The sequence below is a fragment of the Haemaphysalis longicornis genome, unplaced genomic scaffold (assembly GCF_048455015.1).
Source record: "Haemaphysalis longicornis isolate Haplotype H1 unplaced genomic scaffold, Haemaphysalis longicornis Haplotype H1 scaffold_13, whole genome shotgun sequence".
Lineage (NCBI taxonomy): Eukaryota > Metazoa > Arthropoda > Arachnida > Ixodida > Ixodidae > Haemaphysalis > Haemaphysalis longicornis.
In genome coordinates, this window is record NW_027526233.1 from 62,298,168 (window position 1) to 62,312,282 (window position 14,115).

The 14,115-nt window shown below is 45.0% G+C and overlaps 1 protein-coding gene across 1 annotated transcript in view; it reads left to right on the forward strand.

Annotated features, from left to right (window-relative positions):
- Positions 1 to 14,115, forward strand: part of LOC144164071 (caspase-3-like) — a 90,266-nt gene that overhangs the window by 32,624 nt on the left and 43,527 nt on the right. Inside the window, exon 2 of the mRNA XM_077694645.1 lies at positions 8,787 to 8,931. Coding sequence (XP_077550771.1) covers positions 8,787 to 8,931 — 145 coding nt within the window. The remainder of the gene's footprint in view (positions 1 to 8,786; positions 8,932 to 14,115) is intronic.

The window sequence follows — 14,115 nt, forward strand, 5'->3', positions numbered from 1 at the left end:
TTCTGAATTCTCTTCTACTCACAATAAATCGGCGTCTACGCGAACACTACAGTTCCATAGAATGGTAATAAGTAATGTTTTACTTCACATATGGAATGCTTAATTATAAAACGCTGGAACACTAGTTTGATTACACTAGTTGGCAGTTATTGGTAGTTTTTCTGGTTTGTATCATGCAGAATTCTGAGTCACTTTTTTCTTTCGTATATTAGTGCAGCGCTGCTGGGCCGGCATCAAATTTATTACGTGTGAAAAACCTTGAAAATGGAGACCCCATGTGTTGTCTGCTCAGATAATACAGGATTATTTTGCTGTTTTATCCAGCTGAATAAATATAGGTATAAAAGTAAAGCATTTCAAAGCAAGCATGCTTTGTTGGCAGTAATTTTGTACTTCGCCTGTGAATGTACCTTCCGGCTTAAAAGCGAGAAGTGTGCCTTAAAAACTCCATAGTGAATTTTTTTATTGCCGGATTCATTTTTATTGCGCCATGTTTCAGCAACTTCAGTATTATTTAATTGAAGCAGAAAACACAGTTCCTAATTTTTCATGCTAAAGATAGAAGAAAGACCTGAGAAAAAGGCTTGTGCATTTATGCATGACCCATAACGACGGCTTTCGTGTATCGGTGCACGTATTGCTGCTTTACTATCAACTTAGAGAGCCTCTATATAACACGAATAAACTAGTAATTCTTAACGCTAGACGCTACGCAGGGATGTCTGGTGCTGTAGGCAACAGGATGTAATAGGATGTGCACTCAAGAATTACTTACATTTATGTCTTCTTGACCTAACATGTATATCCACCTAATGAAATAAATACAAATCGCCGCGATTTTAGAATATTTTACCACAGCGTCTTTTTAAAAAAAACCTACTCTACAGGTAAAGCAATCGAAACAAAAGGGAATATGGAGAACTTAGTCAGGCAGATTGACAATGGCAAGGGATGAATGAGTGGGCTGACTGTGTGCGGAGCTTACAAAATATTTAACTGTAACAAAGGGTCTCTAGACAGTATCTTCTGTTTCTGAACAAATATTTAGAACCTCTTTTTAAAGAATTTTCTGAAAGTTTGCACTAGCTGCGTTTCAAGGAAATGTTTCATCGTGTGAGTAATGGTAGACAATATTATCTTGCGTAGTATGTCTGAAAATAGTGGTGCAAAATAGGGCCCTGACTTGTGTTTTTAAACTTTCACTGTAATATTCTCACGAGGCCAGACACGTCGCAGTTGTCTTTAAGGAAAAAACAAGTTTATTGGAGCGAACTTGTGCTCTCCTAACAACTCGAACAGTATACACAGGCGGCGAAGCAGCAGTCAACAAAGCCACGTGCGCAGGCAAGTGTCGGCGAATTGCACACCGCGGTGTCTGCTCTGCTGGCCTTTATCTCTCGTAGCGAGTGTTTTTTGACCTGTGGAATTGCACCAAGAACACTCTAAATGGAAGAAGATTATTCTAGGAAGGTGCCGTCAGCTCGCAACACTCTCCCTGTAAAAGCAGATAACACGTGCAGCATAAAGAAGAAAACACGCGCTTTTTTTGGTAACGGATAACACGGAGAACACCACCCGGCGCAGCCGGTCGCCAAAAACAAATCATAAATAAACTAACTCAATCCATGGTTCGCGGCATTACCCCCTTCTAAGAGTACATCGACCGATGCTAAACTGAAAGACAGTCCGAACAAACAAAAAAAGAAAGTCCGTTTTATTGCGTGCTAAGTTTGACGCGAACCCCGTGGCCGACTTCAGGTGCCGTGCGTCGTCGTGATCTTCCATATTTGATATCGGGTATCACCTCGTAGGTAAGTTGGCAACACACTGTATAATCCGGTATGGTCAGATATACCGTCGCTGAAGATTCCCACTGAGTCTTTGTACTCGGATAACAGTCCAAACCCACACACGATCCCCTTGGAGGTACGCAGTTTCTCGGGGTCGTAGGTTCTAGCGTCCGGCATCCACCAGCTGCTCGTCCGCTGTGCGAAGTCGAGCAACCTGGAGGACCTCCTCCACATGCTGAAGGTATCCTCGGACGTCCGCATTGAGGTCGTCGGATTCTACGAGTGGAAGCTTGGCATCCAGCATCGTAGTCGGCCGTATTCCGTAGACAAGCTCGAACGGTGTCATCAGCATAGTTTGCTGGGTAGCCGTGTTGTACGCAAACGTGAGATACGGAAGGACTTCTTCCCAAGTCTTATGTACAACGTCGACATACATAGAGAGCATAACCGCGATAGCTATTGTTCAGACGTTCCGTTACACCGCTCATTTGGGGGTGGCACGCCGTTGTTCTACGGTGATCCGTGTTGCTATAGCGTAAGATTCCTTGAATCAGATCCGCAGTGAAGGTCATTCCGCAATCCGCGATTAGGACTTCAGGGGCTCCCTGTCACAGCACAACTTGGTTTGCGAAGAACTTCGCGACATCTTATGCAGTCCTCGACGGAAAAACGGCGGTTTCTTCGTAGCGCGTCATGTAGTCTGTCGCTACGACAATCCGCTTGTCCTCCGTTCGGGACATAGGGAACGAGACCACAAGGTCCATTCCAATCTGTCGGAAGGGCCTCGATGGGACGGCGATCGGCTGCAGAAGTCCTGCGGGTCTCGTCGGTGGCAGTCACTGTAGCTCAGGACGTAGTGGGTGACGTCGGATATAAGGAGGGGCGAGGAGTACTTCGTCTTGATTTTTTCAATAGTGCGAGCTGCGCCGAGATGTCCAGAAGACGGGTCGTCGTGGCATGCTTTCAAACTTCGTCACGATGGTCTGCGAGGATGACTAGAAGGTAATTAGTTCTCGCTCCGGGGCTGAACTTTTTCGTCACGAGGCCGGACTTTTAAGTGCAATGCACTTCTTAAGCGACCTTGAACCTGCGTCCACCGGCCATGTCCGCGCACGTGGAGATGGGTGCGCGCAGCCTGGCCGCTGACATGGCACATACCCACGTGGGGTATTGGCCAGGAATCTCCTCGTCTTCCTTGGCAACGGGGGGAGATGGGCGCACGCTGCCTGGCCGCTGACATGGCACATACCCACGTGGGGGATTGGCCAAGAATCGGGCGTGAGAAGGGCTAATGCACCTGCTTAAAGGAGTACTGACACGAAATTTTAAAGCTGAGATCCGCTCTAGCAATCAAGTACAACGACAACACAAATAGGTGTCTGTGAATAAATGCATCTTTCTTTCTTTGTAGTTGTGTGTGTGTGTGTGATCTCTCTCGAACATTACCGAACCGCGCAAATTCAACTCGTGCATTCGCACTTTCACATTCTTCCCCTCGGGGAAATGCGGGGAATTTTTTAAGGTTGAATTCTGGTAAGTTCTGTTTGAGCACCCCAGGCACGGCGTCGTTCCGTCCTTTCAGGTAATTGATTATTACGCGTAAGTCGGGTTCGGCACGTTGCTGGGCTAGGTAGCTCTCCCTCAAGACTCCGAAAAGCGCGATGTCTTCATGGGAGTCTAGCAGTGGTTAGTCGACGTAAGAGCGGGACGGGAAGTTGGCGTTGGAAGGTTTCCCGCCTGAATAATATGCGATTGTAAAGTCCAACTGCACCAGGACGAAGCTCCATCGCCCAAGACGGCCAGAGGGGTCCTTATAATAGACGAGCCAGCACAGACCATGGTGGTGTGTCACAACATTAAATGGTCTACCGTACACGTAAGGGCGAAATTTTGAAATGGCCCATATAATTGCGAGGCACTCTTTCTCAGAGGCTGAGTCATTTTTCTCCTCCGTCGCCAGACCACGACTGGCATAGGCGATAATGTTTTCGCATCTGCTTTCGTTTTGGACGAGGGCGACACCCAAGCCCTTAACACTGGTGTGCGTGCATATTTCCGTTTAGGTGCTTTCGTCGAAATGAGTGGGTATGGGCGGGTTGTACAGGCATTGTTGCATCTCACAGAATGCTTTTTCTTGGGCGTTCTCCCAACTGAAATGGAAGCCACGTTTAGTCAAGCGTGCGAGTGGCTCTATAATGCATTCGACGTTTGCGTCGAAGACCCGGTAGTATGCGCTCAAGCCGAGAAATCTTCGCAGCCGTTTCTTGTTTATCGATTTGGGGAAGTTGGCTATGGCTGCAGTTTTCACCGGGTCAGGCAGGACTCCCACGGCGTTGACGACATGACCCAAATACGTGACTTTCTCGTACGCGAATCGGAACTTTTCAGACTTTAGAGTTAAGCCCGAAGACCGAATTGCCTCGACTACAGACTCCAACCTTGCAAGGTGTTCGTCAAAAATTCGGGCGAATACCATAACGCCGTCGAGGTGTACGAAACAGACGTGCTATTTCAGGCCGGCAAGCATGGTGTCCATGACTCTTTACAACAATGCTTTTGCCGCGCACAGTACGCACGGCCTCACCTTTAACTAGTAAAGGCCATCCGGGGTTATCAATTCAGTCTTCCCTCGGTCTCTCACGTCCACTTCTATTTGCCAATGGCCTGTCATTTGATCCATCAATGAGAAGTACGTCGCCTGGCAAAGGTGGTCGAGGGCGTCGTCAACTGGTGGTAGGGACAACACGCCATTTTGGTGATTTTGTTCAGTCGCCCGTAGTCAATGCACAACCTTAATATGCCGTCTTTTTTCTTCACCAGTACGACCGTCGCAACCCAGGAGTGTTTTCGATGGCTGTTTAATGTCATGGTTGAGCATGTCTTCGACTTGTATACGGATGGCTTACCGTTCGTGGGTTAACACGCGGTCTGCATAGTTTCGGGTAGGTCGGGCTCCATCCTCGGTTAAATTCGGTGCTTCGGTAGAGGTGCCTGCCGTAATTTTGAGTTCGACGAAAAACACTTGGTGTATCGACATATCGACGCGGCAAAACCAAAATGTTCTTCCGTTTCACTTGTGGTAGCGCAGGCTTCCCGTCGAAGGGATGGGGATGCTTGGAGCCATCATTAAAAGCGCGTTTAAGGTCGCCGATTGCTTTCACGTCACTTTACTGTTGCGTTTCTTCGAGGAACGCAATTGCAGCGCCCTTGTTTTTATGCTGGTACTCCTCGGTGAAAATACTGAAGAAAACTTGGGATTGGCGTTGCTTGAAGCACGCAATGCCTATTGCGACGGAGACACCATGGTCAAGGAGCAAACATGGGTTACATTCTACAACAGCTTCGACGTCAGGAGCAGCATCCTCACGGTAGATTGTGCACATCGAGCTTGCGCGCGGTGGCAGGGTGTTCTGATCATCGACGATCCGTACAGAAGCATGGTGTTTCGGCTACAGCATCATTGAGTAATCAGGGGAAAACGTTATCGACTTGGTGTGCAGATAAATTATTGTACCATTATCCATCAAGAACGCTTTCCAAGAATCACGTCAAGGAAGCAGTTGGGAAAATGACGAACGTAGCACAATACCTGGTGCCGTCTCTTGTTACTCGGGACGTGCACGTTCCACTTGGCGTAACTAGATGGCCTACTGCTTTGCGTATGTGTGGACAGTTTCATCTGCTTGTAACTTCTTCAACTTAGACGTAAAGTTTTCGCTCATTCCTGAGTAGTCGGCGGACGTGTCTACGACAGCGACTGCATCAGAGCCGTCTAAGGACAACTGGACGTCGGTCGTCGCCTTCCTCGACTTCCGGGTGCGTCGGGATGTCGTATATATGCTTGTGCGTGTTCAAGGTCGGGCCCTATGCCTTGTCGTTGTCGTCTTCTCAGCGGCAGGCTCGGTCATGTCGGCTACGCGTCGCTCTGTGTTGCTGTCGTCGTGTTCGGGAGTCACATCAGGGTTGAATTGGGTCGTCGGGCTGAGGGCAAGAATATAGATCATGGTCTTCGGCGAATAGTTGCGTTGTTGGAGGGTTTCGTTTATCTCCAGAATTATTTCGTTTATTTCGTTTAAATTTATCTCCAGAAGTTGCTGCTTTTAGTTTCCCCTACGTGGCTTGGGAAACTCGCACGCGTGGAGTCTGTGTTGCTTCGACGGCTTGGCGATCGGTATTCGTAGGGTGACAGTGAACGGTTGAAGCGCGCTGGACCTCGGTTGGGTTTGGACAGGTTGCCCTCGATTTTAGTAGGGTGCTCTCCGTGTCGAGTGCGTGGTGCATTGAAGAAGAACCCTCGCAAACCGAGCCTATTGTACGTGCAGCTACGGTATATGTGTTCGGCCTCCCCAGTAGTAAAATAGCGGATGATTATCGGTGGTTCGCTATACGTCAGTGTTGGCTATACGTTAGTATACGCCTCTGGTTTTGGGCTACGGGGGGTTGGGTGGGGGACAGTGGACACCGCTACGGCGGGGCGTCTTGACGACGGCTTCGGGCGGGGCGGGGTGGACGAACACCCGCGAAGTAGGTCATCGCTTGGGGCTCGCGACGTTCTTCGGGCAGCATGGATGTTCCCAAAGCGTGGTGTACTTGGTTCCAGATCACGTCAGTCAGGGAAGCGACTTGAGCTTGTGGCGTCATCGGGAAAAGTTTGCGCAGACCCTCCCTCACCACTCCACGGATGGTCTCCCGTAGTGTCTCAGAGCAAATGGCCCAGGCACCAATAGCTTTCGAAACCACAGCATCGATTGGGCGTCGCACTGCCTTCTTCGTACTTCAAGCGGCTTCTCCAACGTGGCTGCCTCAAACGCGAATTCGGCCACAGTCTTCCAAAGGGGGGTTGCTTACAAGGCACGCAAAAAGCTCCTTCTTAACCTCTCGCATGAGAAACCTTCGTTTCTTTTCTTCGCTCATTTGTGGGTCCGCAGGCGAAAAAGTCGCTTCAACACTCTACAAACACGAGCAGGCTTTCATTGGGACGCTGCGTGCGTGTCTACAGCAGCTGCTCAGCGCGTTGCTTGCCTACCTGATTCATGAACGTTTTCAAAAGTTCAGTCTTGAATAACTCCCAGGTCGTCCGTATATGCTCGTGGTTCTCGAACCGAACGCACGTGGAGTCTTCAAGGTAGAACAACACTTGCCTGGGTGTTTCGTCGTCATCCCGTCCGTTAAACGTTCGGACCTCTCGAGATGCTTCAACAATTCCTCAGGATCTTCCGTAGGTAACCGGTGAAATTATGGCGGCTCCCGGGCTTGCTGCAGAACTACACAAGAGCTCGCTTTGGTGGTCATCGTAGATGCGCTGTTCATGGCACCAGTTGTGACGTCTTCCGCCTTCAATTTATCCAGAAGTAGTCCAAGCTGTAGCTTTAGGCCTTGCTGTCGGCGGCTGGCGCGAGTTGTGCTTGTTTGAGAAATGGAGAGGGTTCAGGATGTGTGTACTCGGTACCTACACCAGATTTCATGAGGCCAGCGACGCTGCAGTTGTCTTGAAGGAAAAAACAAGTTTATTGGAGTGACCTTGTGCTCCCCTAACAACTCGAGGGATACACAACACCTCGGCGTCTGCACTGCTGGCCTTTAGCCTTCGGGGTGAGTGTTTCTCGAACAGTAGAATTTATATTAAGATAATTAGTAAGATTATTAAAATATATTAAGACTATTCTAGGCAGGTGCCGTTAGCTCGAAACACTCACCTTTTCAAAGCAGGTAATTCGTGCGGCATAAAGAATGGGACAGGCGCTTCACTTGGCCAGCGGATAATACATACACCACAGCCTGGCACAGCCGGTCAGTAAAAACAAAACCTAAATAGAAAAACGCCAAGTGTACTCTAAAAATTACAAAATATTATACATAACTTCAAAGAAGACAAAGTATATGCTAAAACGACACATGGTTTGGGTGCCTTTTAATAATTGTAGTGACACACGCAGCCTATCATAACTTTCTGATTCAGGTTTTCTATGCAGATCCGTACTTTGTAGGCAATGACAGGAATGATATGTGGCGAAACAAGTATTTATATTGGTTGTGCGCCATTCGGTATGTATCCAGAAGCTTTTTGGCAGAAAGCTCCATTATCAATGAAATGATAATGGAGCTTTCAATGAAATGATAATGATACATACCCTTTACTTTATGATAGATGGGGCTATTTGCGCTGAAAGAAAACTCTCACCTTCCCGAGCCGAAATAAAACGAAGATTGCTATGAATAACATTTAGGTATAAGCGTGACACAGAAGCAGATTTGTGTGTTAGAAACTACGCAGTACAGGACGAGAAATAGGTTCCGACTTCCCCACGAAATAGTTTTCGTGAAATTGTCGCAAAAAGTTGTGTTGGAGGGTCTAATATTTAAGAGGAAAAACAACAGGTGGACCATTCTTTTAAATAAATCGTTGCCAGCGAACCGTAAAGAAACTTGGGGACACCGAAATTTGCGGAAATATTGGAGTAGAAAAATTCAGAGTGAAAACTATTGACCTTCAAACTCACGATCGAAGCGTGTACACATTTTTCTTAAAGTCCATGCTGCTGCATAGGACGCAAACCGTTGGTCCTGATGGTGAAGTGGCCATTCATGTAGTAAACCCTATATTTACAGGGAAAATTAAAGGTTTCAGACAACTTCACAACTGGCTATATAAGCGGTAGCAGTAGCTTAATATTTCTTTCATGAATCCCCGAAGCCGCTCTTATAAAAACAAACATAATGAAAGAAACAGAATTTAGAGCGGTAAGACTACACCACTTAGACTACATTTCCTCTCCATGAAAATTATTGCGGTCTGCAAAAAAAGACCCTAAAATCCCGATTTAAGCAGGGTAGCATATTCTTGCAACATTAAAGAAGAATGTTACGACCTATTCTCATGCGAAATAGTATTGTCATGGAAAATAATACAAGCAATGCTAACCTATACCTAAGATACATCTTCTACTATAGCCGAAAAAATATTTTTCTTCTGAGAAGGTGTTTTTTCTTTTACAGAATCCAGTAGAACAAATCTCCCAGAACATCGCCAACAGCGTCAGAAATGTATTACTTACGCGGGAATCCTCCCAGGGGTACAGCACAATCAATGAAACAGCTGAGACAGGGAGTGTCAAAGAAGATGGAAATACGAGCGGCAATGGTAAGCTCAGGTTTTATTATAAAACTTGGAACAATCTTACGCCTCTCTCTCTCTCTCTCTCCCTCTAGAGAGAGAGGTAATTTTGCTAACAGAACTTCTACAACCTTAGATTTCAGTCAACCTAAAGAACAACCAGGGTTCCTTAACGACTATTCAACAATGGACCAGATTCACACGATCAATCAGGTTATAGAGAAGTACGCTGAGTATACTGAACCCCTATACATAGCCTTCAAAGATTATGGGAAATCATTTGACTCGGTCGTAACCTCAGCAATCATTCAGGCTTTACGGAACCAGAGGGTACATGAGCATTTTGTAAGAATACTAGAGAATATCTACAATGGGTCCACAGCTACCATCAACCTCCTTAAGGAAAGCAGTACAATACCTATAAGGAAGGGCGTCAGACAAGGAGACACAACCTCTCCAATGTTATTCACATCATGTTTACAAGAAGTATTCAGAACGTTATATTGGGAGCAGGTGGGAGTAAGGGTTAATGGAGAATACCTCAGTAACCTAAGATTTGCTTGTGACGTTGCCTTGCTAAGTACCTCGGGGGACGAATTGCAAAGCATGCTTTGTGCAATGGTCAAACAAAGCAGAACATTGGGCCTCAAAATTATTATGCAGAAAACCAAAGTAATGATCAATAAACTCGGGAGAGCACAGCGGTTTGGGATAAGTGGCGAGGAAGGGGAAGTGGTAAGCGAATATACCAAGTTATAAGTTGTGACCCCAGATCCAAACCTGAGGCGGGGATAATTAGAAGGATAAGAATGGGGTGGAGTGCATACGGCAGACATTCTCATATAATGAATGGCAGCCTACCATTGCCCCTAAAGAAGAAAGTGTATGACAGCTGCATCTTACTGGTACTCACCTACGGGGCAGAAACTTGGAGGCTCACTAACAGGGTTCAACTTATATTGAAAACGACTCAGCGGGCAATGGAGCGGAAAATGATAGGTGTAACATTAAGGGAAAGAAGAGAGCGGAGTAGGTCAGGGTACAAACGCTTGTTATGGACTTATAGGTAGAAATTAAGGAGAAGAAATGGACGTGAGCGGGGCATGTAATGCGAAGGCAAAATAACCGTTGGTCATTAAGGGTAACAGAGCGGATCCCTAGAGAAGGCAAGCGTTGCTTGGGCAGCAGAAAGTTAGATACACAGATGACATCAAAAACGTTTTCGGGGATAAATTGGTCGCAGTTAGCACAGGACCGGGGTAATTGGAGAATAATAGGAGAGGCCTTCGCCCTGCATAGAGCGTAGATAGGGTAATGATAATATATATACATATACATATATATATATAGAAATAAAAGTTGGCAATAAAGAAAACCTCTGAAAGAAGCAAAGGGGAGGATGTGGCAGGTCATTGAATCAGATAAAGAATTTGGAAAAAAGAAAGTGGAGAAAAAACGCCCGCCAGGTGGGGATCCGAACCCACGACCTCCAGAATATATCTATATACAGTCGAACACGGATATATCGAACTCCAAGGGGATCGCGAATTAGTTCGATATGTGAAAAATTCGATATAAAAAATATGGGCTCTGAGACCTCACCTATGGCGGACGAGCATTTACCGATTGTCGCATTCAAGAATGACAACTAATTCCGCGCTCACGACGCAACAGGACGCTTTATTTCCGTGAAAAAAAAATCATTGATCTTGGCCTGCTCCTTCCCCCAGGAAATGAAATTAAAGACGCTGGTCTCGATCTTCTCGCGGCTGCACAACAAGAAAATTCCAGCAGTACGCTGCGCCTTCACACACCATGCACAACACGCACGCAAAATAAGAACAACGCGCACATACCACAATAACTTTGAAGGTAACAATTCCAAGGCTCTCTGAACGGACTCCAACAAAGCGCTCGCGATGGTCATCTCCGAGAGAAACAGTGATCTCCTAAAGGTGCGGGACAACTCGCCAAACCGCAGCAACAGCAGCAAAATGCAAAAGGAGGATTCCGCCAGCGCCTTCGTTCCCTCTTCCCTTTCCCGAGACGACATCGGGGGAAGACAGACCCAGAGAGAAAGAAAAAAAACTCTTTTTCGGCAAGCCCAGGAACGTACGCAGCCGCAAAAAAAAAAAAAAAAAGACGTGCGCAGTCGGGGCCTCCCTGCCTGACACTGTGACATTTTCCGAGCGTTCGGGCTTGTGTGCCTACAGAGATTTAGCATACCGGGCTCCGTCCGCTAACGCTACGCCGGCCGGTAGCGGGGCCCGACTGGGCAAGCGCAAATTCGTTCCGGTAGGGGGGATTAGTTACGCGAGCCAGTCTTCGCCATGCCCGCGCATTCCTGAACATCCTCCTCAACCTCAATCGGGGGTGCAGCGACCACCGAAGAGCACCTTCCAGCTCGCGCGGCGTTCGATATACCCAATGTCGGGAAAAATACGGCTCGATATAAACGTACGAATTCGTATACTCGTATACTATTACACAGAATTTTCAAGGGGATAATTTATGAGTTCGATATAGGCAATAATTCGATATACCCGTGTTCGACTGTATATATATATATATATATATATATATATATATATATATATATATATATATATATATATATATATATATATATATATATATATATATATATATATATATATCTATATATATATATATATATATATATATATATATATATATATATAAGGTTAGTAGAGACAGAGACAAACGACAAAGACATAGAAAATAGAAATAAGTTTACTGACGTTTCAGGGAGAGGACTCCCTTTCTTCAGAGTACCTCGTTGACATAGTCAGCTTTGTCGAGGGTCACGATGGCGCCTCCTCTATCGGCCGGTTTGATTACTATTTCGGGGCAACCTGCGAGTTCCTCTAGGGCTTTCTTTTCCTTGTTTGTGATGTTACAGTGGAAAGGAATTTGCTTTTGGTATGCTGCTCGTACAGCGCGATGAACGGCTTTAATGTACATGTCGAGGCATGTATCGCGCTGCGTGGGAGGGGTCCAGTGCTTATGGCTAGGTAATGCGGTTCGGGCTTCGTCTTGGAGGACGGTCATGGAAGTACTCTCGCAGTCTCATATTTCTGGCGAAGTTGTCTAAGTCCTTAAAAAGTTGAAATTTGTTGAAACCGCCAGTTGCCGGGCAAAAATTCAGACCTTTTGACAAGGCGCTCATCTGATCTGGTGACAGGGTAATACTAGAGAGGTTCATCACATTTCCGGTTAGATTTTTGTTAGTTTTAGTAGCCTGGGAAGAGGTTACAGAAGGGGAATAAAAATCTGGGTTTGCGTTCGCAGACTCACTAGTACTGGCACTAATGATAGAGCTTGTAAATGGTTAGTATTTGGCGCGTTTAAGGGGCGATTTTTATGTGCCTTCCCATTTTTATCTTTTCAGACTATATATATATATATATATATATATATATATATATATATATATATATATAGAAAGAAATGCCGGCAGTCTACAACGCCAAAGGAGGCATAGGGGAGTAGTTAGACTATTTGTTACCGTTGGTGACGTGTTACAGTAATATTAATTTTTATTAATTACGTGAGAAAGAAAGAAAGAAAAACACGCGCCCAGAGCGGGGACCGAACCCACGCCTTTCAATCGGTCCCCACTCTGGGCGCGTGTTTTTCTTTCTTTCTTTCTCACGTAATTAATAAAAATTAATAATACTGTAACGTCACCAACGGTAAAAAATAGTCTAACCACTCCCCTACGCCTTCTTTGGCGTTGTAGACTGCCGGCATTTCTTTCTGTATTTCCTAACGAGCCCCTCATTTCCAAACCCTATATATATATATATATATATATATATATATATATATATATATATATATATATATATATATATATATATATATATATATATATATATATATATATATATATATATATATATATATATATATATATATATATATATATATATATTTATTTATATATATATGTATATATATATATATATTGGCCTTTTCTTAGATAGTCCTTTCTATTCTAAATACTCCTTTCAATTAAATTGTGAATTACACCCTCGGCTTACTTATCTCTTTAACAATGTATTTTTTATAGGCACCGGACACTCGATGTTTGCCGGGGGACCGCACTGCCAGCCGCGCCGCCGCGTTGACCGCCTTCAACGCCCTCGAACGTGCCTCCGAAAAAGGCGTCTAGCATAACTGTATTACTGTTCATACCTACAAAGTACTAGAACGGTGGAAAAAAGGAATCTTGTAGACGGTGGATGCCTCCAAATAGGTCGGCGCTCATGGTGTAGTATCGCTACCTTACCCATCCTTAGACTGGCACAAAGGCAAGGTTGCTTTGAAGGCTTTCCATTTCATCGCAGATTCTTTTTGAGGGTACGAAGCTATGTTTACTGCATTGATTACTACATTTTTAAAACAGAGTAGGTAAGCGGATTACGTACTGGTGTTAAATCTGAAGAGGGGGTTATAAGGTTTGTTAGCAGGCAGTAAATGCGCCTAAAAACGCAGCAAATTTGTTTACAAGGAGGGCGCTCAGACGCCGTTATCACAGCGTAGTTTATCAACAGGTTGTTCCACTCTATGCTACAGCGGCTATTTCACTTGGCTACCGCAGTGTTTAATACAGATACCCACATGCGGTGCATTATTTTGGGGTTGACGTTCCTGAATGCTGCTTCGGCGGTTGAATATCATAACATATCGGCTTTTTTTGCAAAACAAACAATTGAAGAGCGTAGTGTTATCCGCTGAACGGGTAAGAAAAATAATGATAATGTCGGCTTAAATAAATTTTGAAAATATCCTGAATGCCGCACAAAATCTTAGCATTACATCTTGTTTTTTGTTCAAAATAAATGGCAGAGCCGTTAGCCTAGAGCGAAAAATATCACAAAAGGAATATTCTCTATAACAATTTCAATGTGCTCATTCGGTATTCTGCTTAACACACCCCTTCCTGTCCGATGTAATCATCCAAGTGAAAGTTGTTTGATTGTCTTCACCCGAAGAGTATATATATATATATATATATATATATATATATATATATATATATATATATTTATGGTCGTGGGTTCGGATCCCACCTGGCGGGCATTTTTTCTTCACTTTCTTTCTTTCTTTCCAAATTCTTAATCTGTTTCAATGATCTACCACATCCTCCCCTTTGCTTTCCGAGGTTTTTCTCGACTGCCAACC